Source organism: Lathyrus oleraceus, chromosome 7 (genome assembly GCF_024323335.1).
Source record: "Lathyrus oleraceus cultivar Zhongwan6 chromosome 7, CAAS_Psat_ZW6_1.0, whole genome shotgun sequence".
Taxonomy (NCBI): Eukaryota; Viridiplantae; Streptophyta; class Magnoliopsida; order Fabales; family Fabaceae; genus Lathyrus; species Lathyrus oleraceus.
In genome coordinates, this window is record NC_066585.1 from 455692758 (window position 1) to 455718791 (window position 26034).

At 38.1% G+C, this 26034-nt stretch overlaps 2 protein-coding genes across 2 annotated transcripts; both read right to left on the minus strand.

Annotated features, from left to right (window-relative positions):
* Positions 1–257: 257 nt before the first annotated feature.
* On the minus strand, positions 258–1320 carry LOC127104338 (uncharacterized). The gene is made up of 3 exons (XM_051041523.1): positions 1126–1320; positions 676–811; positions 258–559 (listed from the first exon to the last, which is right to left on the minus strand). Exons 1-3 carry the CDS (start codon positions 1318–1320, stop codon positions 258–260), a joined length of 633 nt encoding a protein of 210 aa, XP_050897480.1.
* A 10029-nt stretch (positions 1321–11349) lies between these two features.
* On the minus strand, positions 11350–11889 carry LOC127104339 (uncharacterized). The gene has a single exon (XM_051041524.1). The coding sequence runs from the start codon at positions 11887–11889 to the stop codon at positions 11350–11352; it is 540 nt and encodes a 179-aa protein (XP_050897481.1).
* Between the last annotated feature and the right edge of the window lie 14145 nt (positions 11890–26034).

The window sequence follows — 26034 nt, forward strand, 5'->3', positions numbered from 1 at the left end:
ACTAAACATATATCTCATAATTGTTTAATCAACTCCAACTCTCAAACCATAAGCATCGATATATGCAACGACTTCCTACTCAAAGCATTAGCTAAGATGTTGGCTTTACCATGGTGGTAATTCAAACAAAAATCATAGTCCTTCAAAAATTTGAGCCACCTCCTCTGCCTTATATTCAACTCTTTCTGATCAAATATGTACTTCAAACTCTTGTGATCACTGAACACTTCAAATCTGGAACCAAACAAGTAGTGCCTCTAAATCTTAAGTACTAACACAACGGCTTCTAATGCCAGATCATGCATAGGATAGTTCCTCTCTTGAACCTTTAACTGTCTAGAAGCATAAGCCATAACCTGTATCTTTTGCATCAGTAGACCACCTAAACCTATCATCCAAGCAACACAATACATAACAAAAGACTCACTCGGATTCAGCAAAGTCAATATTGGAGCAGACATCATCTTCTTCTTGAGCTCTATAAAACTCAATTCATACAAAGAATCCCACAAATATGCTTGACCCTTTCGAGTCAAATGCATTTCCAACTTCGAAAATCCTTCAATAAACCTTTTGTATTAACTAGCCAAAACTAGACAAAAATTATCTTAGTAATAGACTTTGGAGTTTCCCATTGTAACAGAGCATCAACCTTCGATAGATCAACAACAATACCTCCATTAGAAATTACATGGCCTAAGAAACTCACTTCCTTCCGCCATAACTCACACTTAGATAACTTTGCATACAACTTCTTTTCTTCCAAGGTATGTAATATGATCCTCAGATGCTCCGCATGATCCTCATCTGACTGCAAATCAATCTTGCTTAAAATACAAGTGCCAACTAACTGATCATTAGATCATCGATTCTCGGAAGTGGATACTTGTTCTTGATTGTAACTTTATTTAGTTGTTGGAAATCAATGCATAACCTCATGCTAGCATCATTCTTCTTAACTAATAACATTGGCGCTCCCCACAGTGAAACACTCAGTCAGAAAAACTGCTTCTCAAGCAGCTCTTCTAATTGCTTCTTCAACTCACTCATCTCTGGAGAGGACATTCTATAAGCATCCATTGATACAAGACTAGTACCAGATTATAAGCCTATAGAAAACTCCACCTCACGCTCTGGTGGAAAACATATGATATCATCGAGAAACACTTCAGGAAAATCACACACAACAGGCAGCTCTCCCATCACAGCTTTACTGTTGATTCCCAAAGAAGCAAACAAGGAGAACACTTGCGTCTCCTCTTTCAAGAATTCTTCTACTTTCTTGGCAAATAGAAACATCAAATCTCCATTCCCTCCCATCTCTAGAAACATCACAGTCTAGGAAAAATAGTTGATATGGACACAGTTGAACTTCAACCAATTCATTCCAAGGATAACATCAAGCTGACTCAACTGTAGATAAACTAAGTTCGTCGTAAAACTCTTACCATAAATAGTCAGTGGACACTCCAAACACACCAATGAAGTCTGAACCATTGGCTATGTATCAATAACCATACTTCTAACCATATAAGATAACTTTAAATCTACTCTATTAGAACAATCAAGCGAAATAAGAGAATATGTTGCACCCATGTTAATAATAGAAATCAGAGGGATAATATTGATAAAACATGTATCTCGAATCAACCTATTAACACTAGTGTTCTCTGTCCCCGACAAGGAAAAAACCATTCCCCTAGACTAGGCCTTCTTTGGCTTCTGGAAATTAGTACTGATATGGCATTTATCCCCACAATTGTAGCAAGTCACGACATTACTCTTACAATCAGCGATGAGGTGCCCTATCTTCCCACACTTGTAACAATTTTTCTCATCCCTGGAGCACTCATTGTCAAGATGACCTATCAGACCACACCTATAACACTAGACCAAAGCAGGAGCTCCTATCCCACTTGGCTTATTCTCAAAATAAGCTTTCTGTTCTCCTTTGTCAACAGTAGTCACATACGGCTTTCCTCAAAATTGACCCTTCCCTTTCTTTTCACTAATACTCTTGTAGTGAGCAGATCAAGCTATGATATCTTTATCATGAATTTTCTGCATCTATTCACCAATACAGAAAACCGAAAAATCTCTTAGTAACCAACAACCTATTTGATCTCGGGACGCAACTTGCTCTCAAACTCGATGAACTTAGAACCCATTGCAACATCACTATTATAATGCAGACAGAATTTCACTAGCTTCTCAAACTTTGCAGCATACTCTACAACCATTGAATTTGCTTGCTTCAACTCAAGGAATTCAATCTCGTCCTTGCTACGCACATCCTCAAGGAAGTACTTCTCTAGAAACTATGCACTAAATTCAACCCAGGTAATCTAAATACCAGTAACCTCTAGTCTTTGGCGTGTGTTATCCAACCAATCCTTAGCTTCCTCATATAACATGTGAGTACCAAACAATACCTTATGCTCCTTAGTATATGCCATTACTCGAAAAAAAATCAATCTCTTTCAGACATGCATGAGTTCCCTCTGTGTCATATCTACCCTTGAACATAGGTGGATTATTCCTTTTAAATTTTCCTAAGATACGGAACTCGTCATTGACCTGAATTTGTTGCCAATGCAGTGCATGAGCCACTGACTCCAAAGTGATGATGTGTTTGCTATCCGCAAGTATACATAACACATCAAAGTAATACAAAAGATTATCGTTCCCACAGAGACCAAATTATCAATCTATCGATTTCTATTGTTACGGTGTTTATCTAAGGCATATCAAATAAGTAAATTTACGTACACAAAAAAGGAAATAATGAAGTAAATAAATTCAGATAAAAAATGCAGGCTCGGATGTAATTCACATTAGTTAGGAAATACTCCAATTGTTTCTAAATAGAACTACTTATGGGGCAATATTTTCTACTTTGAGAATAATTAATTTAACAGGAATTGTCGTTTTTGCGTATTCATAACCGAGTTTACTCTCTAATTAATGCCATTCATTGTCACTTATGAAGGGTGCTTCTTGCGTTAAAATAGTAAACCTATTTTTGAGAAATTTAATTCTTGACATAGTTACAAAGTGATTTTGATTTGGAAAGTTTAACTTAAAAGAGATTCATGGCTTTCGCTCAAGGATCCGGATTTTAAACCTACAAACGCATCCAAAAATAGTTTCAAAATCGTTTTCTAATAGTGTTAAAAATTACTAATTAATCGGACAGAGTGCTTTCGCTACTTTTGACCTGTTAAAACTAACCAAGTTTATCTTTAAGAGTTGGACGGCTTTCGATCTTACCCAACTATATCTCGGCTCTACTTTCGTAGTTACCGATCAAAATAAGTACTGAAAACTTGTGTTAAAATCAAAATAGCCCCTAAAGCATTTCTATAGATACAAATTATGGAGTATCATCTTAACGAAGTTCCTTACATCCTATCCATTAAAGATTTAGTCAGACATGGAAATAGAAACCAACATAGTAGAATTAATCATGTTTAAAAGAACAGGCAAATAAAATGTGCAAGTTAATAAACAAGTAGGTAATAGAAAGACAGACAAGTAAATAAAGTAAAGCATGCAAGATAAATAAAATGTAAATGCAAATAAACTTGAATAAGAAACCTGCTCTAAATCAGAGACTTTAATCTGGTACACTGGAAAGTAAACTTGATTGGAAAGTAAACTTTGACTGGAAAGTAAAATGGCGGAAAGCTTATTTGTACAGTGCTCCAACCTAACTACAACTCAAGTGCGATAACCTCCCTGATGTGATGGATTATCGCTTTTACAATGGTGAACTTTAGGCTTAGTGTTGTGAACTAAGTTGGATACCTGGTGAGTGAGATGAAGATGCCTATTTATAGAGATTCTGAAAAGCTAGGAAAAGACAAAGCTGCCCTCCAACTATCCTTAGTGGGAATGAGCCAACAAAGATGGCGTCCGCCATCCCCACCATGGCGCCCTCCATGTGAACAAAATGAAAGGATCATGGGAACATGGCAGTTACCATCGGTTGACAGCTTATACGTCATGGCACCCCCTTGGCGGCCGCCATGTTGGACGCCATGTGTATAATTTTCCATTAAAACTTCTATTTTTTGCTCGTTTGGCTTCGTTTCTTCACAAAAGGCTCTTGTAGGGAAAAGTACCTGAAAATAGGACAAAAAGCAAACATAACACAAGAAAATGACAATAAAAACCTAATAAGCATGTGCAATCCGAGTCAAATACATATTGTGTTTCAGTGTTATCAAATTCTCCCACACTTGAACTTTTGTTTGTCCTTAAGCAAAACTTTTATGGATCACGAAAGAAAAAAAACGGTAACATACAAGTATTCACTTTAGGCTAAAAGATTCTAAGCTCAACCAAGGATGTGTTGATAGGTACTAACTGATGAACCAAAAATATTGGGGCTACACTTCCCGCAAATGTGATCATAAGCTTTTTTCCTATACAAACCAATCCATATCATGTTACTATACTTAAGCCTACCTTTTTCATCCCTTTTTTTTAAATCCCTTTTCATTCATGCACAATCACATTAAGTCTGTTATTCGTACATACTCATAGTAAGGTGACCGGTTAGTGATTCTGATCCTTTTACATAGGGTTCTGGTACATAAGTTTGGTAACCCTTTTTATTTTACCCAATTGCAGTTGCAGGGGATCGAACCGTAATCCGCCCTACCAAGTTCAGCATCAGATCCCTCTGAACCAACTAACAATGGGTATTTTATTTTATCATTTTTTTCTTTTTGCATGGGGCTCTGGTACATAATTGGTGTAAACCCTTTGTTTTCCCTATTGTAGCTGTGGGGGATCAGATTGTAATCCTCCCTACCAAGTTTAGCACCGAGTACCTCTGAACCAACTAACAATGGGTATTTTTTATTTATTTTTTGGCATACAAGAATTTTATAATCATTCACTTATTTTCATCGGTTTCCTTACGTAGAGTATGCTTAAGCCGGAGCTGACTGCTAAAATAAACTACTTAAGGGCTTTATTATTTGGGATTAAAATTAAGGCTATAATATAGTAAGTATTGAGATCAGTTTCCAAAGTAAAGAAGCTTACGGTGTTGAGACGATATCTATTTTATTTTAAAGTTTTCCCAAGTCTTTAACATCATATCCTAAACTTGTCTAAAAGCCCAAAATTTTCAAAATAAAAGTTGTTTTCTTTGTCAAATTTTTTTTATGTAAGGCTCAAGAAATGGGGAAGTAAGGATACACTACACAAATAACTCATCTAGCACATGCAATTTATTGAAAAGAAACTAACAAACTAAAAGAAAAACTAAAAAGCGATAAATGCAAAAAATTAAAAGAAAATAGAAACATAGAAATCTCCTCCCACACTTAAACCGAACATTATCCATAATATTTTGATAAAAGATGAGGAAAGAGTAACCTGGATGACACTACTGCTAACCACTGGTACCCTCGCCTCCTGGCTCTGAATGCCTAGGACGACGACTCCTGCAGCGACGATGCTCCTCTCTTGAAAACTCTATCGATCAAATCTAGCTGATAATGTGGCAACAGATTCCCGCAACTATCGAAGGTTACCCAGTACGAAGCCTTGAGTGGCCCCCATCAGGGTAAAGTGTCTCTGAAAGTTTACTTGTTGACGTTGCTAATCAAAGAAGGGGGCTTGTTGGGATTGCATGATGTTGGTTAAGAAAATTTCCTTTGTCTGCAACTCCTCGAATATCCTCCTTTGCCTATCTCTAGGTTTTCCTCTGCGAAAAGTGACTTGATAATGCTCCATTTTTGCCCTTGGTGATGAATGAGGAAGAAAAATGGGTTTTATAGGGGAAGATTGTGAAATGGGATTTTAATGGTGGAAATTGGAAATGGAAGTAGGATTGGTAGTGGGTTTTTGTTTGAATGGAAATTTAATGGGATTTGAGTGGGTTTTAATGGTGGTCAGGAATGGAGAAATGGGGGGTTTTGATAGGTTGAAGATGAGTTTTGGGGGTAAAAATGGAGGTTTTTTTCGATTCTGTCCGAAATAAGTTCAGACCCCATGGAGGCCGCTTGGACTAGATGGCGCCTGCCATCTTTGTTGTTCCTGCTGGGCCGGTTTAATGAATTGGTCTATAGGCTTGGTTGCTTTGAGTCATTTTGGGGGTATGCACAACAACTTCTAATATGTTCTTCTTCCATGTATTTGTACATGCATGATATAATTAATTTTTCAACATAATAAAATAAAATAAAATAAAATATTTAAAGAAACAATAAAATAGAAACATAAAAGAAATAATATTATATGATATGATAATATCATAGGGAAAAGATGAGAAAAACAAATCTTTGCGGAAATAAAATAAATCTAGAAACCAGGAAATAGATATAGATATATGTCTGAATATGTGAAATAAATAAAGCGATAAAAGCTGGAAAACATAGTCCTCAGTGCGTCGATGGTTCCTCAGTGCGACTGGAATCTCGTGCCTCTGCTAGATGACGATAGAGATCGTTGATTTCCTGGTATAGGCAATCAGCCTCCGTGGCATTAGTAGCATCGGACACCTCTAACTGCAAGGTAAGATCAGTAACCTCCTGGCGAAGGATGTCCACTTCTCTGCGCAACTCAATAAGCTCAATGTGAACATCACGTATCTACAGACAAAATTATTAGAAAGAATTGTGGTCCTATATGATGGTGGCAAGGGATGGTATTCTGGTACTAGAGGGGATCTGGGTACATCAGGTGTCTCATCCTGGCCTTCTAAGGCGTATGTTCAATTTGCTTTATCATGGACATTAGTCTTCATGGGATCAGGTAAAGTAAAGTAATAGATGGTCTCATGATTGATCAGGAGCTTATATTGGTTCGGGTTAAAGGAGGCTCTCCTCATCAGGCCACGATCTAAACAGAAGGTTACATCCATCAGGGTGTAGCCACAGTAAGAAGACAGGTGAACTGATTTTCTATCAAGACCCAGGGTATATGTTATATGTGTCATAGTTCCTCCCACATGGGTATCAATATCACTCTTTCCAAGGAAAGTGTGGGCTAGGATCATCTAGAAGTATCGGAAGACTGGGTTATGGATTATGTTAGACAACTGTGTAGAAGGGTCAGGGCTCCCTCCTCCTGTGATATCACTCCAGAATTTGTCTATCTCATCCTGCATAAAATAGCCTAAAGGGATTTCAGGCATAGCATCAAGGGCACACTGAAAACCAAGTAACTCAGCAAACTCCTTATGATTGAAGGTGTACTTAATTCCAAACAATCTGAAGTTAATATAGCCTCTCTGAAAACCAATTCCAATGTAGACTTCATAGCTGAGGGAGCTTAAGAATTCCAGGGCTAGGTTCCTGTAGGTTACATGCATGGCATCAACATGTTCTTCCCATTGAAGTTGATTGCATAGGTACCTCACACTTGCCTCAAGACCTAAGGTTTCCATTAAATCAGGGCCAGGGTACCTAGTGGGTAACATGGGACGCTCAGATAGGACCGCATATCGCTTTCTCTAAATTTCATCCCTGAACACAACATGCATATTATCGGAAATTTGCGTCCTGAAAAATATGGTTAGTGGAGAATGCTATGGAGAGTGATGGGACCTGAAAGCTGAAACATAAATATTACGAAGGTTAGTCCAGTTAAGTACATAAATAAAACATTGAATAAAAACAATGTAAGAAAATAATAAAGTGAGAAAATAGAGAAAAAAACATGGGTTTCCTCCCACGCAGCGCTTGTTTAACGTCTTTAGCTTGACGATTAGAGACTCATATTTGAGAAGTAGGGACAGGTGGATCGACCAGAGTGCGGCAAGAGTAATTAGTAGGGATGTCACCTCCTTGGTAGTGCTTTAGCCTTTGCCCATTTACTATGAAAGGATTACAAGAGTGGTTCTTGATTTCAACTGCTCTAGACTTTAGGATCTTTGAGACCTCGTAAGGGCCAGTCCATCTTGAGCGCAACTTACCAGGAAAAAGTCGCAACATGGAGTTAAAAAGGAGAACAGGATCGCCTATGTTGAAATCCTTTTTTACAATTCTCTTGTCATGCCACGCTTTAGTTCTTTCTTTATATATTATGGCATTTTCATAAGCATTGTGACGTAGTTTTTCTAAATTATGAATGTCTAGAATGTGCTTTTCACCAGCTGCTAGGTAATCCAAATTTAGGGTTTTAATTGCCCAATAGGCTTTGTGTTCTAGCTCAAAAGGTAAGTGACAAGATTTTCCATAAACTAATTGGTAGGGGGTGGTTCCTATAGGGGTTTTATAAGCGGTTCTATAGGCCCATAATGCTTCTTTAAGCTTTTGAGACCAATCTTTTCTAGATATTGAAACCGTCTTCTCTAAGATTTGCTTAATCTCCCTATTTGATACTTCCACTTGTCCACTAGTTTGCGGGTGATATGGTGTTGCTACTCTATGTTTAACTCCATATTTATCTAAAAGTTTATCAAAAATTTTGGATATGAAATGTGATCCACCGTCACTTATAATAAGGCGCGGTACTCCAAATCTAGGGAATATGTTATTTTTGAATAACTTAATCACTACTCGTGTGTCATTTGTAGGTGAGGCTATAACCTCAATCCATTTAGACACGTAGTCAACAGCTACTAAGATATATTTATTTCCCATCGATGATGGAAATGGTCTCACAAAATCAATCCCCCAAACATCGAAGATTTCTACTTCTTGAATATTTCTTAATGGCATTTCGTCACGTCTTGAGACGTTCGCAGTACGTTGGCACCGATCACATCTGACAATGTAAGCATGAACACCGCGCCATAATGTTGGCCAGTAAAGGCCAGTTTGGAGAATTTTAGCGCATGTCTTAGATGTGCCTGCATGTCCACCATAAGGTGCAGAGTGACAATGTTCTATGATGTTTTCTACTTCTTCTTCAGGGACATAGCAACGAAAAATGTTGTATGTCCCTCTTTTGAAAAGGAGTGGTTCCTCCCAATAAAAATATCTTACATCACTAAAAAAATTCTTCTTCTGTTGGTAGTTAAGGTCGAGGGGTATGATATCAGCAACTAGGTAATTAACAAAGTCAGTATACCAAGGTATGTTAGTCACTGCTAGAGTTTTTTCAATGTTCCAATCCATTGAAAAGTCGGAGTCATCATCCTGAATGGTTAGGATTTTAGCCATAAGTCTATCATAGGTAAAATCGTCATTTATAGGCACTAGATCTGGTTTTAAATATTCAAGCCTAGAAAGGTGGTCAGCAACTACATTTTCCGTGCCCTTCTTGTCTCGAATTTCCAGGTCAAACTCTTGCAGTAAAAGGACCCATCGAAGTAACCTAGGTTTAGCGTCTTTCTTGCTTAACAGGTATCGAATAACTGCATGATCTATATAAACTATAATTTTAGCTCCGACCAGATAAGATCGAAATTTATCAATAGCAAAAACAACAGCGAGGAGTTCTTTCTCGGTTATTGCATAGTTAAGTTGGGCGGCATCCAGGATTCTACTGGCATAGTAAATTACATGTAATTTCTTGTCTTTTATTTGCCCTAGAACAGCACCAACAGCGTAATCACTAGCATCGCACATGATTTCAAAAGGTTGGTTCCAATCTGGAGGTTGCATAATAGGTGCGGAAATCAGTGCTTGTTTCAAAAGGTTGAATGCTTCAATACATTTTTCGTCGAAAATAAACTCGCCATCTTTCATTAGAAGGCTTGTTAGAGGTTTGGTTATTCTAGAGAAGTCTTTAATAAAGCGTCAATAGAAACCGGCATGTCCAAGAAAGCTTCGGACTTCCTTAATGGTTTTAGGTGGTGTGAGGTTTTCTATAACCTCTATTTTGGCTTTATCAAACTCAATTCCTTTTCAGAGACCATATGTCCTAATACTATTCCTTCGGTAACCATAAAGTGACATTTTTCCCAGTGTAGCACAAGGTTTGCTTCCACACATCTTTTCTAGAATTTTCTCAGGGTTAGCTAGACAGTTTTCAAAACTGAATCCGCATACCAAGAAATCGTCCATAAAAACTTCCATAATCTCCTCAAGGAAATCTGTGAAGATTGACATCATACAACGTTGGAAGGTAGCTGGGGCATTGCAAAGTCCGAATGGCATTCGTCTATAGGAAAATGTTCCGTAAGGGCATGTAAAGGTTGTTTTCTCTTAGTCATCGGGGTGAATAGGAATTTGGAAAAATTCCGAGTATCTATCTAAATAGAAAAAGTAAGAGTGTCTAGCTAGACGTTCAAGCATTTGATTTATGAATGGGAGAGGGAAATGATCTTTCCTAGTTACCTTATTTAGTTTTCTATAATCGATGCACATATGCCAACCGTTTTCCACACGCTTAGATACATGCTCTCCTTTCTCATTTTCTACAACTATGACACCTCCTTTTTTAGGTACCACATGTACAGGGCTCACCCACTTACTATCTGAAATTTGATAAATTATACCAGCCTCTAGTAGTTTTAGTACTTCTTTCTTAACCACATCGCTTATTATAGGGTTTATCCTTCATTGATGTTCTCTGGAAGGTTTAGAATCTTCCTCCAGCAAGATCCAGTGCATGCACACGGATGGGCTTATCCCTTTATGATCAGATATGTTATATCCTAAAGTTGAGGTATACTTTCGCAAGATATCTAAAAGTTGATTCGTTTTATCTTCATTCAAGGTGGCGCTCACTATAACGGGGCAATTTAGTTCTTCATCTAAAAAATCATATCTTAGATTCTTGGGTAGTTCCTTAAGTTCTATAGATGGTTTCTTAGGACATGGCATATGGTTCAGGGTAAGTGCTAAGCATTCATAAAGGTTGTCATCCATGTAAGGCTCCATTCCAAATCAGTTGTCTTCTCTTATGGGAGTCGAGGGAAATTTCATTGTCTCGGGTGGTCCTTCTTGATCTAGCTCCCTTATGCATTCATCAATGATATCGATGGCATAACATGAGTCTTCTATGACTAGTGCCATTAGGAATTTGGAAAGTATAAATTATATCTTTTCATCACCTACTTCAAAAGTTAATTTTCCTTTTTTAACATTTATTATGGCTCCCACTGTTGATAAGAAAGGTCTACCAAGGAGGATTGGGATTTCGTCGTCTTCTTTAATGTCCACTACCACGAAATCTGTTGGGATATAAAGTTGGCCGATTCTAACTAGAATGTCTTCTACAAACTGCTAAAGGCATTAAGCTTACGCTTGCTCCCAAGTCTAGGAATGTTTTGTCTATAACATGATTCCCTAAAATACAAGGTATGGAAAATCTTCTGGGATCTTTCTCCTTCTTAGCAAGTTTATTCTCAGCAATGGAGTTGCACTCTAAAGGTTTGGGATCATCAAGCCTACGTTTGTTGGTCAAGATGTCTTTAAGGAATTTAGCATAAGATGGTATCTAGGTGACGGCTTCGGTGAATGGGATTTCTACGTGGAGTTTCTCGATCACCTTTATAAACTTTTTATATTGGTTATCAATTTTGGTCTGTTTAATTCTTTGTGGGTATGGAATTGGTGGTTTATAAGGAGAGGGTGGAACATAAACTTTATCTTTATCTTCTCCCTTATCTTTCACTTCCTGGTCTTTTTGTCCCTCTATTTCCTCTACTTTATTTGTAGACACAACATTTTTCTTATAAGCCTCTGATCCACTCAAGTTTGGTTTTACAGGTTCGTCATAAGAGGTCCCACTTCGTAGGGTAACATCGTTAGCTTGCCCTCGGGGGTTGGGTTGAGGTTGTCCAGGAAATTGCCCTCCAGGTGTGGCCTTGGGGGCTTGTTGTTGTGCTATTTGTGAGGTTTGGGTTTCAAGAATCTTATTGTGAGTGATTATCGAATCAACCTTAGTTCCTAATTGTGTCATCAGTTCATTTACATGAATATCTTGGTTTAGGAACTCTTTGTTTTGCTTAGTTTGGGCCAAAATGAAGTTCTTCATGATTCTCTCAAGGTTTGGCTTTTGAGGAACGACCTGCCTAGGTTGGATTGGTTTTTGAGCTTGAAAACCTGGTGGTCTTTGAGGTGTAGAGCTTTGAATAGGGTTATTGTTTTTATAAGATAAGTTTGGGTGATTCCCTCATCCAGGGTTGTAAGTGTTTGAAAACAGGTTTCCTTGGGCCTAATTGACCCGGTCTGAGTTTGATTCAGTTAACAGATGTCGCACCTCAAAAATGATAATGCGATCCCTCGCGATGGAACGCGGAAAAAATGTTAGTTCGAACAGAGTCGCCACCGAACATTATTTATTCCAATGAAGGAATAGGAAAATATCGAGAAAACCTTTTTAAAAAATGGAATAATGGTCGTCGCGACCATATTCGGGTTCGGGAGTCGATTACGCAAGGGGAAGGTATTAGCACCCCTCACGTCCGTTGTACTCAACGGGAACCTCTTAGTCTGATTTTTCTATTTAACTGTTATTTGACTGTTATTCGCTTGCTTCGAGTAATTAGAATTGATGATAGATATGGATGAAGACCTCAGGAGGGGGAAATGGGAGGTTTTTTATTAGTGTGCTCGCGAAGATACAACAATCTCCTGCCTACGTATCCTTATGGTGCAATAAGGAAATAAGAGCATTCGTAGTTCGGGCTACTACGAATATTTGGTGTGTTTTGTTTTGATGAACGACTGTGGAGGTCGGCGTTCTAACGGCTAAACGCTGGCTTGTCTACTCTCGGTGGAGGCTCTAGCACTAGTTTGTCGTGCGCATTAGAAAGGATTGACAGTGTTCTTTTTGAAAGGGTTTTGGTCACGCGGGGGTGACAAGTTGAATTGATGTGTTTGGGTGTTTTGGTTTGGTTTCAATCGCACGGGGGCGAGAAGTTTGATTTGATTTGTTGGAGATGTTTTGAACAACGAGAGATTGAGTAATGTGGTGTACACCAATCGTCCAATTCTTTCGAGGAGTAATAAGGCGTCCGCCTTCTACTCCTTTTTCATTCGAATTATTTTTGAAAGTTTGTTTGTGGATGTTGAATATGCACGGTAGTGAGGCGTACGTCTCCTACTTGCTTATTCAAGGAATAACGAGGCGTATGCCACCTATTCCTTTATCCAAGTTTATTTAGCATGTTTTAGTCGGAAGTCGATAATTTGTGCAATATGGCGTACGCCAATTATTCAAATAATCGAGAGAGGGCGAGGCGTACGCCTCTCCTCTTTTATCATCCGAAGTTTAAATTGTAAAAGATATGTCTTTAGATGTTTGTATGTGATTTGCGAAAATAGTTTGAATTTATTCAATTGTGTTTTAATTTGATGACGAAGATTCGAGCAATGTGGCATACGCCAATTATTCGAATAATCGAGAGATAATGAAGCGGATGCTCACTATTCTCCTTTTCATCCCAAATTTATATTTGAAAGAGAAAATCCTTTTGAAGTTGAATGGTTTGAAAAATGATTTGAATTTGTGGAATTTAAGATTTAATCGGGTGACAAGAACTCGCGCAATATGGCGTACGCCAATTATTCAAGTGCTTGAGAAATAGTGAAGCGTACGCTTCCTATCTCCTTTTCATCCCAAGTTTATGTTTGAGAGAAAATTCTTTTGAAATTGAATGGTTTGAAAAGTGGTTTGAATTCGTGTTTATAAATGAAATGAATTTTATTTAGTGTATTATTTCATCTACTCGATTAGTCGATAACCAAGTAGGTTTCATTGTAAGGAAGCCCAAGAGTAAGCTATGTGAGGTTGATGGCGATGCGAAGAGCAATCGACTTACAAGGGTATTTGAAAGTGGGCTCGATGTTGAATCGAGAATTGTATGATTTGTGCTTTTTTTGAAATTGGTTTGTGTTGTTGATGAATTGAAATTGAAATAAAATTGGAAATAATTTATGAAATGATGATGACATGAAATAGTTTTTTTTGTTTGAAATAATATGAAGTTGTGAGAGTGGGAGAAATTAATCCAATTCTTTTAAAGCAAAATTAATTTATTAAACTTGGTTAAATCGGTTAATTGAATTAATTAAAATTAATTATCAAAATTATTTAATTAATCAAATAATTAAGTTAATTAAAATTGATTAGTAAAAATTAAACTGATTAAAGATTTTAATCAATTAATTAAGCCAAAAGAGAAAGCAAATAGGAATTAACATTGATTTAATCAGCACGTGACGATGAATATGTACTCGGAACCGGTTTGAGCGTAATAACAATGATTGATATTATTCGCAAATTCGAAACTCGGTGAAAACATTCCATTGATATATTAAAATTTGGCGGCATGTCGACATAGAATCGCCGAATCCGGAAATAAAATCCAATTGAGAATCAAACAGATTATTTACATACTTTGCAAATTGCATTATACTATCAGCTTTAAAGAAGATCTTACAACCGCTCAATGTTGCTGAAGTGAAAATCAGAATGAAATGTTCATAGTAAAGCAACCTAAATCCATCTAAACACAACCGAAATATTACATCCTGCTAACATCATCACTTGGCCGAATTTAAAAGGCCATGAAATTAAAGAAAGAATTAAACAGCAAATCATTCTTTTCTTGCAGAACTCATTCACAGCATAACCAACCACAACAACACAATTCAACCCAGATTTGAACAATAAATTTGGCAATTATAAACATAAAATCGTGAACCATTGATTGACAGCTTAACTACAACATCCATAATATAATCGTAAAGTTGGGATTAATATTTCCTGTTTTTCTATTTAACTTGAACAGAAACTAATTAACCCAAAAATTTGGAATAAGCTTGTCAATAAAAACCTTCAAACTACGAGTCATAACAGCAGCCAGCAATCACTACACACAATGCATCATTGGTTTAACTGAAAAATACAGAATGATGTAAACAGGCAAAACTTTGATGAGTTCAGATTATTACCAACATAGATGACGACAACCAACCGCTGCTTTTGAGGTGTGATGGAATTTGAACCAAAAATGGATCGGTTTGAAAGCGGAACTAAAGAATACCCTTGTTTACATTCGAACAGCAGATTATGTTGTTGTTGACTGTTAGCGGCTTGCTCAAAACTCCCTGCTAATCTTTTAGATCGACTTTGGCATCCAAAAGCTTCTTGGTCAAATTACCGCTACCAATACCAATTTCAAGCACCAATTCAGTAGTCTTGACTCCAGATTTCTCTGACGATGGAGGTGGTATCGCTTGGAAATCGCGAAGGTTTGAGCGGTTGAGTTTGAAGAGGATAAAGACGGGGGTTTAGGGTTGGTAGAAAAACGGTGAGGGTTTTGTGGATTGTGACGGCGGAATGGTTTGCGTAGAGGTTAGGGCGTTGTGAAGGTTTTGAGGAGGTCGAAGATGAAGCGGCGAGTTTGTTGATGGTTGGAAGGCGGTGATTGTTTTGAAGGTGACTCGGAGGTGTGGATCGTGGCGGTAGCTGAGTTGTAGGGCGGAGTAACAATCAGATGGGTTTTGAGGCGATTGATGGTGGAGATGGAGGTCGAAGTTGTTGGTGGTTGGGTGGCGGAGGTTGGAGGATGAATGGTGGTGGCGGTGAAACGGCGGAGAGTGGGTTTTGAGGGTTATGGAAGCGTGGTGAGCGATTTTGTCTTGAAGGAGAATGAAGGTGAAGCTTTTTCGCAGAGGGAGAAGAGAGAATGAGGAAAGGGTGAGGGATGGAGTGAGGTAGGTGCGTGAGTGTGTGGTAGGAATCTGAGAGAGTGGGTTTGAGATTTTGTACAGAATGGAGAGAGATAATTGAGTGCCATCTTGAGTGGGGAGAAACGCGAAAGTTTGTTGGGAGTGGAGAGAGATAGTGAGTGACACGTGAGGTAAGGAATCTGAGAGATTTTGCAAGAGATTTCCTTTCCTTTTCTTTATTTGAAATCGATATTTACTATTTTATTTATTAAAGCAAATATGTTTTAAAATCCTAATTAATATTCACACTACGTAATAAAAAATCCTAAATAATAATATTTGACTATTTTAGACAAAGAGACAAAAAATAAAATAAAACAACTATATGTGCGTAAAAATTAGGTGCTAATTCACTCGAACAAAATTAAATTAGACACTCTAAAATAAACAGTACGAAATACACTTATAAAAAAAAATACAGTGTTTCTTCAAATTTTAATGATTCAACCGATTTGTCTGTATTCTCCAATAAATTCATTCTGACTGACACTTTAGGCATTATTCATGATGCAATGTATGTCATGCTATGCATATGATGCAAAAATAAAAAATGAAATTAATTCTATGAAAATTTAAATATGCCCGGACAAAATTGGGGTATGACAGCTGCCCCTGTTTAATTATCTAGAACTAGAATGTAAGAATGACGACAGTCTTCATACATTTATGGTGGAAGGTAATTAAATACGAAAAGACCCAAATTTTGTCCTTTGGAATGCAATGGAGAAATGCAGACGAAAAATGCAATGGATTCTAACAGCACCAAGGTGATAGGGGTAGAATATCTGACCAATGCCAACCCTCGAGTCGACACGTAAATCTTTCAAAGGTTGTATTAATGTAAAGGAAAAAACTTAACATGTTTTCTGGCACCAAAAGGATGACAGTAGGACTTGCTATCACCAAAAGGATGGTGGATAAACCGAGCTTTCAAAAGTAGTCATCACCAAAAGGATAATGGTTACAGTGGGTACAATAAAGATCGCCATCACCAAAAGGATGATGGTAAGATCAATAATAAGTCTCGCTATCACCAAAAGGACGAAAGCTAGACACAATAAAATCCAAAGATTCCCATCACCAAAAGGATGATGTCCATCACCAAAAGGGTGATGGTTATTCTGATAAAGTTTTCCCATTACCGAGAGTATAATATCAAGGCTATCACCAAAAGGATGATAGTTGACTCATCAACTTCAAAGATCACCGTCACCAAAAGGATGAAGGTAAGATCCAACACCAAAACTTGTTATCACCAAAAGGATGATAATAAGTCAAATAACTTCAATGACTACCATTACCAAAAGGATGAAGGTATAGTCACACAACAACTTGTTATCACCAAAAGGATGATAATAAGTCGAAACTCAATGATCACCATCACCAAAAGGATGAAGGTAAGATACAAGATAAAGCTTGTTACCACCAAAAGGATGATAATAAGTCAAAACAATCACCGTCACCAAAAGGATGAAGGTATAATTAAAAACAAAACTTGTTACCACCAAAGGGATGATAATAAGTCATACAACACAAAGGATCCCCATCACCAAAAGGATGAAGGTAAGATCAAGATAAAACTTGTTATCACCAAAAGGATGATAATAAGTCAACAAACACCATCACCAAAAGGATGAAGGTATAATTAAAAGACACAATTTGTTATCGCCAAAAGAACGATAATAAGCACACAACGCAATTGATCACCATCACCAAAAGGATGAAGGTAGGATCAAGACAAAACTTGTTATCACCAAAAGGATGATAATAAGTCAACAATCACCATCACCAAAAGGATGAAGGTATAATTAAAAGACAAAACTTGTTATCGCCAAAAGGACGATAATACGCACACAACGCGATTGATCACCATCACCAAAAGGATGAAGGTAGGATCAAGACACAAACTTGTTATCACCAAAAGGATGATAATAAGTCAACAATCACCATCACCAAAAGGATGAAGGTATTGTCAAACGATAAAACTTGTTACCACCAAAAGTATGGTAATAAGCACACACACAATTGATCACCATCACCAAAAGGATGAAGGTAGGATCAAGACAAAACTCGTTATCGCCAAAAGGACGATAATAAGTCAACAATCACCATCACCAAAAGGATGAAGGTACTGTCAAACGACAAAACTCGTTATCACCAAAAGGGTGATAATAAGCACACACGCAATTGATCACCATCACCAAAAGGATGAAGGTAGGATCAAGACACAAACTTGTTATCACCAAAAGGATGATAATAAGTCAATAACCTTAAATATCACTGACACCAAAAGGATGACAGTAAGATCAAACAAACCGAACTTGTTATCACCAAAAGGATGATAATAAGGACAGTACTTCAAAACTTGTTATCACCAAAAGGATGATAATAAGCTGAAACAGACTTAATGATCGCCATCACCAAAAGGATGAGGGTAAGATCAAAACAAAACTCGTTATCACCAAAAGGATGATAATGAGCCCATAACTCACATGGTCACCGTCACCAAAAGGATGAAGGTAAGACCAATCAACAAAACTTGTTATCACCAAAAGGATGATAATAAGTCAATAGTCACCCTCACCAAAAGGATGAAGGTACTACAAACAACAGAACTCGTTATCACCAAAAGGATGATAATGAATCCACAATCACCATCACCAAAAGGATGAAGGTGAGATCATAACTTCAAAACTTGTTACCACCAAAAGGATGATAATAAGTTGTAATGACTTCAAATACTGCTGACACCAAAAGGATGACAGTGGGGTTGGACTTTCCAAATGTCACTATCACCAAAAGGATGATAGTTTAAACCAAACTCCATAATCTCTAACATCAAAAGGATGATATTTAGATTGCACTGGATGTCATCACCAAAAGGATGATGGTTGGACCAAAATGACAAGGATCCTTATCACCATAAGGATCGCCGACACCAAAAGGATGACGGTAGGCTGTAATAATTGCAGAGGTTGCCATTCACCAAAAGGATGAAGGTTGAACCAAAACTTCATGGATCTTCGACACCAAAAGGATGACGGTAAGATCACAAATGTCAAGGATTTACCATTACCAAAAGGATAACGGTTACCATAAACAGGACAATGATCAATATTATTCCTCAATGGACTTTCAGCGAAAGGATGATAGTGAGAAAAATATTGGAAAAATAAGGCTACTGTCCAAGTTCAGTAAACCTGATTTGTTGGGTAGTGTTGGAACATTACGGGGTAAGATTTGCTCAGGGTATCGACAACAAAAGGTTGCAGAACCAATATTCTCTGGGGAGATATAGTTTCTATCAACAAAAGGTTACAGGAAACGACTCATTGAGGGATGCTCAACGCGAAACAAAGTAGGTGTTTAAAGAAACATTGTTTGACTAAGCTGAGGATAACATCTTATCAACAAAAGGTTGAAGGATGTAACTCAATGGGGAACGCCCGATAGTAGGGTAGGAACTCACTTAGAAAAAGTGGTAATGACTCAACTGAGGGTTGACCTGGATGCCCATGACTAAACCTTGGATTTTGATTTGTGCTATATGCATAAATGTCATGTATGTGTTATGTATGAGGTGATGCATGTGATGCATGTTTGAATGCAAAGAATGATTGGTTTGTTTGGGATTGGCCCCCCTTTCAAAGGCGATGTACTTTCTGGAAACCAGTGATGGTTGTATTTGTTTTTGTGAAGGTGCCACCAAGGTGGGCTTTGGTTTTTCTGGTAATTGTCAATGTGGGTTGGACCACTGATTTGTGGAAGGATCTGACTTCCCGACACTCGGTAGTTGATGTGATGAACACACAGTAGATACGGATATTCTTGGTGCCCCAAGTTTGATCTTTTGCTGATATGTTGTGTATTTGTCTTTGAGAAGATCTCGACTTCTTCTTCTTGATGAGTTTGGTCAGCCTATAACTGAGCATAGCGACGTGACCAACGCATGATGATTATGCCTTTGACGGGCCCTAAGGATTCTTGCCAACATATGATGTTGTACTGGTATGAACTTTTGACATTTTTATTGTGAATTCAAGCAGTCACTAGTGTCTGATGCAATCTGCTTGACTGACTTTGAAGATATGAAGGGAATTTGCCCCTTGCCACTTGTCTTGCCCCTGATTGGCCTTTGAGGGACCTGCCCCAGGCGGGCTGAGTATTGAAGTACTTTTCCTCCATGATCAACCGATGCTTGGAGATTTGTCTTATACTGGCTACTTCTTAAGTCAATATGATCAGAAGATGCCATGCCTCTGATTTATGAGATGGTCTTGATTCGTGTCAGCACCAACGATCAAGTGCCACTTGAATTGCCCCTTGTTGGAATTTTCTCGATGTCAAGCACTGACTGACAATTAAGAATTGTTATTCAAGAAATGGTGATTTTAATGCAACAATTATGCAAATTTTGAAAAACAATCATTCATTTGGAGTGTTGTGGTAGTGTGTGGCGAGTGGATCACGTGTCCAATCGCAGTGTTGATTTATCTAGCGTATGAGTGATATAGTGAGAAGAGAATATTAGCAAATCTTTGGGAGTCAGTTTACTCAACCTTGCTATAGTATGCTTTCAGAACAAACCCTACTTCAATTAGGTCTTTTGAAGGTTGTAACGTGGCTTGGTTCATGGTTATTGAAACAAAAGGATATAAGGCTCAAAGTTTATTTTAACCCATCCCTTCTTCATGATGATCTCCAATCCTATGTTCAGTTAATTCACACACACTTACTTTTGCGGGTGTAAGGATAAAGATGGTGATTCAAGGTCTCTTGGAATGGCAGCCACCTTATTTTGTTTTTGGATGTCGGTGACCCTTTGATTTTGGTATGGTGGTCACTGAATCTTGTTTTGCTTTTGTTGAGGACTTTCATTGTCTCTTTCGTTTTTTTTTGTTTTGATCCCTATCTTTTGCATGGACCGCTTTGTTTGAAGCTTTAGTCCATCGGGATTGCCCCTGTTTTTGCCTAAGTCTCCTTTTTGGATGTCTGACTTAGCGGGCTGTTTCTTTGATTTCTTTTTTTTTTGGAAATTGTAACTGCCAAGTCATTGGTCATTTGAAGAACAACCAACATAAAATTTGGATTTGTATGGTTCCTTCGACACTTCAAGATGTGTGTGAAGAATATCATGTGGTTGATCCTTGTATGGGATATTTCATCTTGTAATTCGAAGGTATAGTTAGACCAACTGAACACTACCCTGCCCCAGGTTAAGCGTAAGGGTTCGTAGATCCGAAAGAAACTCCTACTTCTAGGCTCGAAGTGGTTGACTAGGGATTAACTCCTTATCTCTCCAGTGTTTGGGGATTTGAAACAATGCCTGTACATCATCAGCAAGGTTTTATCCGAAAGCATACAATCAGTAATTATGAGTATTTTGTTTTCGTCATCCTCCTTCCAACATTTACTAACAATATTGTGATGAAGAAGGTGAAGTGGAAAAGTATGTGTTTGTGATTTGCAAATGTGATAAATGAGTGAATATGAAAGATTGATTCAAAGCATGCATAATTATCCCATTAATAAGACCAAATACAAATAACAATGTTCAAAGCATACAGTACTTAAACAAACAAGAACAAATTACAAGAATGCGAAATGGTGAAAACTGGAATAATGACTGCCTTCATTCAAATGAACAGGCCTTCATCTTTTGATTCTTCGGCGGAATTTGTTTGCTTGTTCAGGCTGGTGAAGAAAGCGTCATACGGATCTTCATCACCCATCATGGATCCATGTCGAGCAGATGTAGCAGAATGCTCATGGGGGTTCATGTTGACCATGGGAACAGGAATAGGGATCGGTCCTCCTCTAGGCTGGGCGGGATTACCATCAAGGTTAGTTACTCCAGGGATGCTAAGTGATGGCGATCCAAACTCGGCAGCAACTTTCTTGGCTTCAGCGTTAGTCTCAGCATCCTTCTCCTTCTGGGCCAAGAGTAACATGGTCTCAAGCAGACGGTCCATCTTTGCCTGCATGGAGTCAATGTCGGTCCTCATTGAAACTTGATTTGCTTCAAGCTGTTCAAGTGTCATCTTGTAATTGCGGCGTGTCTCGTACCGGTGTCGAGTAGTCAGCGTTTACTGGACAAAGGGTAGAACATGGTGTGAGATTTTGTTTCTGGGAGATGATATGCAATGCATGTTGATGATATGCAAATGCATGAAATTTTGCCATGATTTTCGCAGAGGAATACAGACTCAAAATTATCCACATGTCGAGTACATCAGTATAACTGGAAGAAGCAAAGGTTTCTCTGATCACAAGAAATTCCCCAAAGGTAGGTTCTAAAGTTATGTTTTCAAGGAAGGAACTTAGACTCACGGATCAAGTTCAAAACTTCCTCGCAATGGTGGGCTAGCCACATCGTGATGGGGGTTCTGAAATGATCTAATCTAAGTGGGATTCCCGTATTGTTCGAACAGGGTGTAGACCCTTCGGTTCAATACTACCCAATCGCCAATCATGAAAACAAAACATGGGTTTAAGGCGAGGTTCCTAGAGTCACGGATCGTATTTAGAACCTCCCCACAATAATGGGCTAGCCATATTGTGATGGAAACTCCAAACAGATCTACTCTAGGTGGAGTCTTCGTATTGTCCCAATGAGGTGTACACCCCTCGATTGAATACTACACAACTCCGGGTTCTAAGTTTTTCTCGAAGCTCGGGTATGGAGCTTGTCTCACAAAAAACATCAAGCCCCATATCAAAGTATCAAGGCGAATTATATACAACACAATCAATCAGAGTAAAATACAGAGAAATAAACATGGAAGAAAAGAATATCTTCCAACAGTCATAGCAAAATCAGACTAAGTTAGGCTGGACTCTCTCTTGCTTGGAGAAGTATCCCCAGCAGAGTCGCCAGTCTGTCGCACCTCAAAAATGATAATGCGATCCCTCGCGATGGAACGCGGAAAAAATGTTAGTTCGAACAGAGTCGCCACCGAACTTTATTTATTCCAATGAAGGAATAGGAAAATATCGAGAAAACCTTTTTAAAAAATGGAATAATGGTCGTCGCAACCATATTCGGGTTCGGGAGTCGATTACGCAAGGGGAAGGTATTAGCACCCCTCACGTCCGTTGTACTCAACGGGAACCTCTTAGTCTGATTTTGCTATTTGACTGTTATTTGACTGTTATTCGCTTGCTTCGAGTAATTAGAATTGATGATAGATATGGATGAAGACCTCAGGAGGGGGAAATGGGAGGTTTTTTATTAATGTGCTCACGAAGATACAGCAATCTCCTGCCTACGTATCCTTATGGTGCAGTAAGGAAATCAGAGCATTCGTAGTTCGGGCTACTACGAATATTTGGTGTGTTTTGTTTTGATGAACGACTGTGTAGGTCGGCGTTCTAACGGCTAAACGCTGGCTTGTCTACTCTCGGTGGAGGCTCTAGCACTGGTTTGTTGTGCGCATTAGAAAGGATTGACAGTGTTCTTTTTGAAAGGGTTTTGGTCACGCGGGGGTGACAAGTTGAATTGATGTGTTTGGGTGTTTTGGTTTGGTTTCAATCGCACGGGGGCGAGAAGTTTGATTTGATTTGTTGGAGATGTTTTGAACGACGAAAGATTGAGTAATGTGGTGTACACCAATCGTCCAATTCTTTCGAGGAGTAATAAGGCGTCCGCCTTCTACTCCTTTTTCATTCGAATTATTTTTGAAAGTTTGTTTGTGGATGTTGAATATGCACGGTAGTGAGGCGTACGTCTCCTACTTGCTTATTCAAGGAATAACGAGGCGTACGCCACCTATTCCTTTATCCAAGTTTATTTAGCATGTTTTAGTCGGAAGTCGATAATTTGTGCAATATGGCGTATGCCAATTATTCAAATAATCGAGAGAGGGCGAGGCGTACGCCTCTCCTCTTTTATCATCCGAAGTTTAAATTGTAAAAGATATGTCTTTAGATGTTTGTATGTGATTTGCGAAAATAGTTTGAATTTATTCAATTGTGTTTTAATTTGATGACGAAGATTCGAGCAATGTGGCGTACGCCAATTATTCGAATAATCGAGAGATAATAAAGCGGATGCTCACTATTCTCCTTTTCATCCCAAATTTATATTTGAAAGAGAAAATCCTTTTGAAGTTGAATGGTTTGAAAAATGATTTGAATTTGTGGAATTTAAGATTTAATCGGGTGACAAGAACTCGCGCAATATGGCGTACGCCAATTATTCAAGTGCTTGAGAAATGGTGAAGCGTACGCTTCCTATCTCCTTTTCATCCCAAGTTTATGTTTGAGAGAAAATTCTTTTGAAATTGAATGGTTTGAAAAGTGGTTTGAATTCGTGTTTATAAATGAAATGAATTTTATTTAGTGTATTATTTCATCTACTCGATTAATCGATAACCAAGTAGGTTTCATTGTAAGGAAGCCCAAGAGTAAGCTATGTGAGGTTGATGGCGATGCGAAGAGCAATCGACTTACAAGGGTATTTGAAAGTGGGCTCGATGTTGAATCGAGAATTGTATGATTTGTGCTTTTTTTGAAATTGGTTTGTGTTGTTGATGAATTGAAATTGAAATAAAATTGGAAATAATTTATGAAATGATGATGACATGAAATAGTTTTTGTTGTTTGAAATAATATGAAGTTGTGAGAGTGGGACAAATTAATCCAATTCTTTTAAAGCAAAATTAATTTATTAAACTTGGTTAAATCGGTTAATTGAATTAATTAAAATTAATTATCAAAATTATTTAATTAATCAAATAATTAAGTTAATTAAAATTGATTAATAAAAATTAAACTGATTAAAGATTTTAATCAATTAATTAAGCCAAAAGAGAAAGCAAATAGGAATTAACATTGATTTAATCAGCACGTGACGATGAATATGTACTCGGAACCGGTTTGAGCGTAATAACAATGATTGATATTATTCGCAAATTCGAAACTCGGTGAAAACATTCCATTGATATATTAAAATTTGGCGGCATGTCGACATAGAATCGCCGAATCCGGAAATAAAATCCAATTGAGAATCAAACAGATTATTTACATACTTTGCAAATTGCATTATACTATCAGCTTTAAAGAAGATCTTACAACCGCTCAATGTTGCTGAAGTGAAAATCAGAATGAAATGTTCATAGTAAAGCAACCTAAATCCATCTAAACACAACCGAAATATTACATCCTGCTAACATCATCACTTGGCCGAATTTAAAAGGCCATGAAATTAAAGAAAGAATTAAACAGCAAATCATTCTTTTCTTGCAGAACTCATTCACAGCATAACCAACCACAACAACACAATTCAACCCAGATTTGAACAATAAATTTGGCAATTATAAACATAAAATCGTGAACCATTGATTGACAGCTTAACTACAACATCCATAATATAATCGTAAAGTTGGGATTAATATTTCCTGTTTTTCTATTTAACTTGAACAGAAACTAATTAACCCAAAAATTTGGAATAAGCTTGTCAATAAAAACCTTCAAACTACGAGTCATAACAGCAGCCAGCAATCACTACACACAATGCATCATTGGTTTAACTGAAAAATACAGAATGATGTAAACAGGCAAAACTTTGATGAGTTCAGATTATTACCAACATAGATGACGACAACCAACCGCTGCTTTTGAGGTGTGACGGAATTTGAACCAAAAATGGATCGGTTTGAAAGCGAAACTAAAGAATACCCTTGTTTACATCCGAACAGCAGATTATGTTGTTGTTGACTGTTAGCGGCTTGCTCAAAACTCCCTACTAATCTTTTAGATCGACTTTGGCATCCAAAAGCTTCTTGGTCAAATTACCGCTACCAATACCGATTTCAAGCACCACTTCAGTAGTCTTGACTCCAGATTTCTCTGACGATGGAGGTGGTATCGCTTGGAAATCGCGAAGGTTTGAGCGGTTGAGTTTGAAGAGGATAAAGACGGGGATTTAGGGTTGGTAGAAAAACGGCGAGGGTTTTGTGGATTGTGACGGCGGAATGGTTTGTGTAGAGGTTAGGGCGTTGTGAAGGGTTTGAGGAGGTCGAAGATGAAGCGGCGAGTTTGTTGATGGTTGGAAGGCGGTGATTGTTTTGAAGGTGACTCGGAGGTGTGGATCGTGGCGGTAGCTGAGTTGTAGGGCGGAGTAACAATCAGATGGGTTTGGAGGCGATTGATGGTGGAGATGGAGGTCGAAGTTGTTGGTGGTTGGGTGGCGGAGGTTGGAGGATGAATGGTGGTGGCGGTGAAACAGCGGAGAGTGGGTTTTGAGGGTTATGGAAGCGTGGTGAGCGATTTTGTCTTGAAGGAGAATGAAGGTGAAGCTTTTTCGCAGAGGGAGAAGAGAGAATGAGGAAAGGGTGAGGGATGGAGTGAGGTAGGTGCGTGAGTGTGTGGTAGGAATATGAGAGAGTGGGTTTGAGATTTTGTACAGAATGGAGAGAGATAATTGAGTTCCATCTTGAGT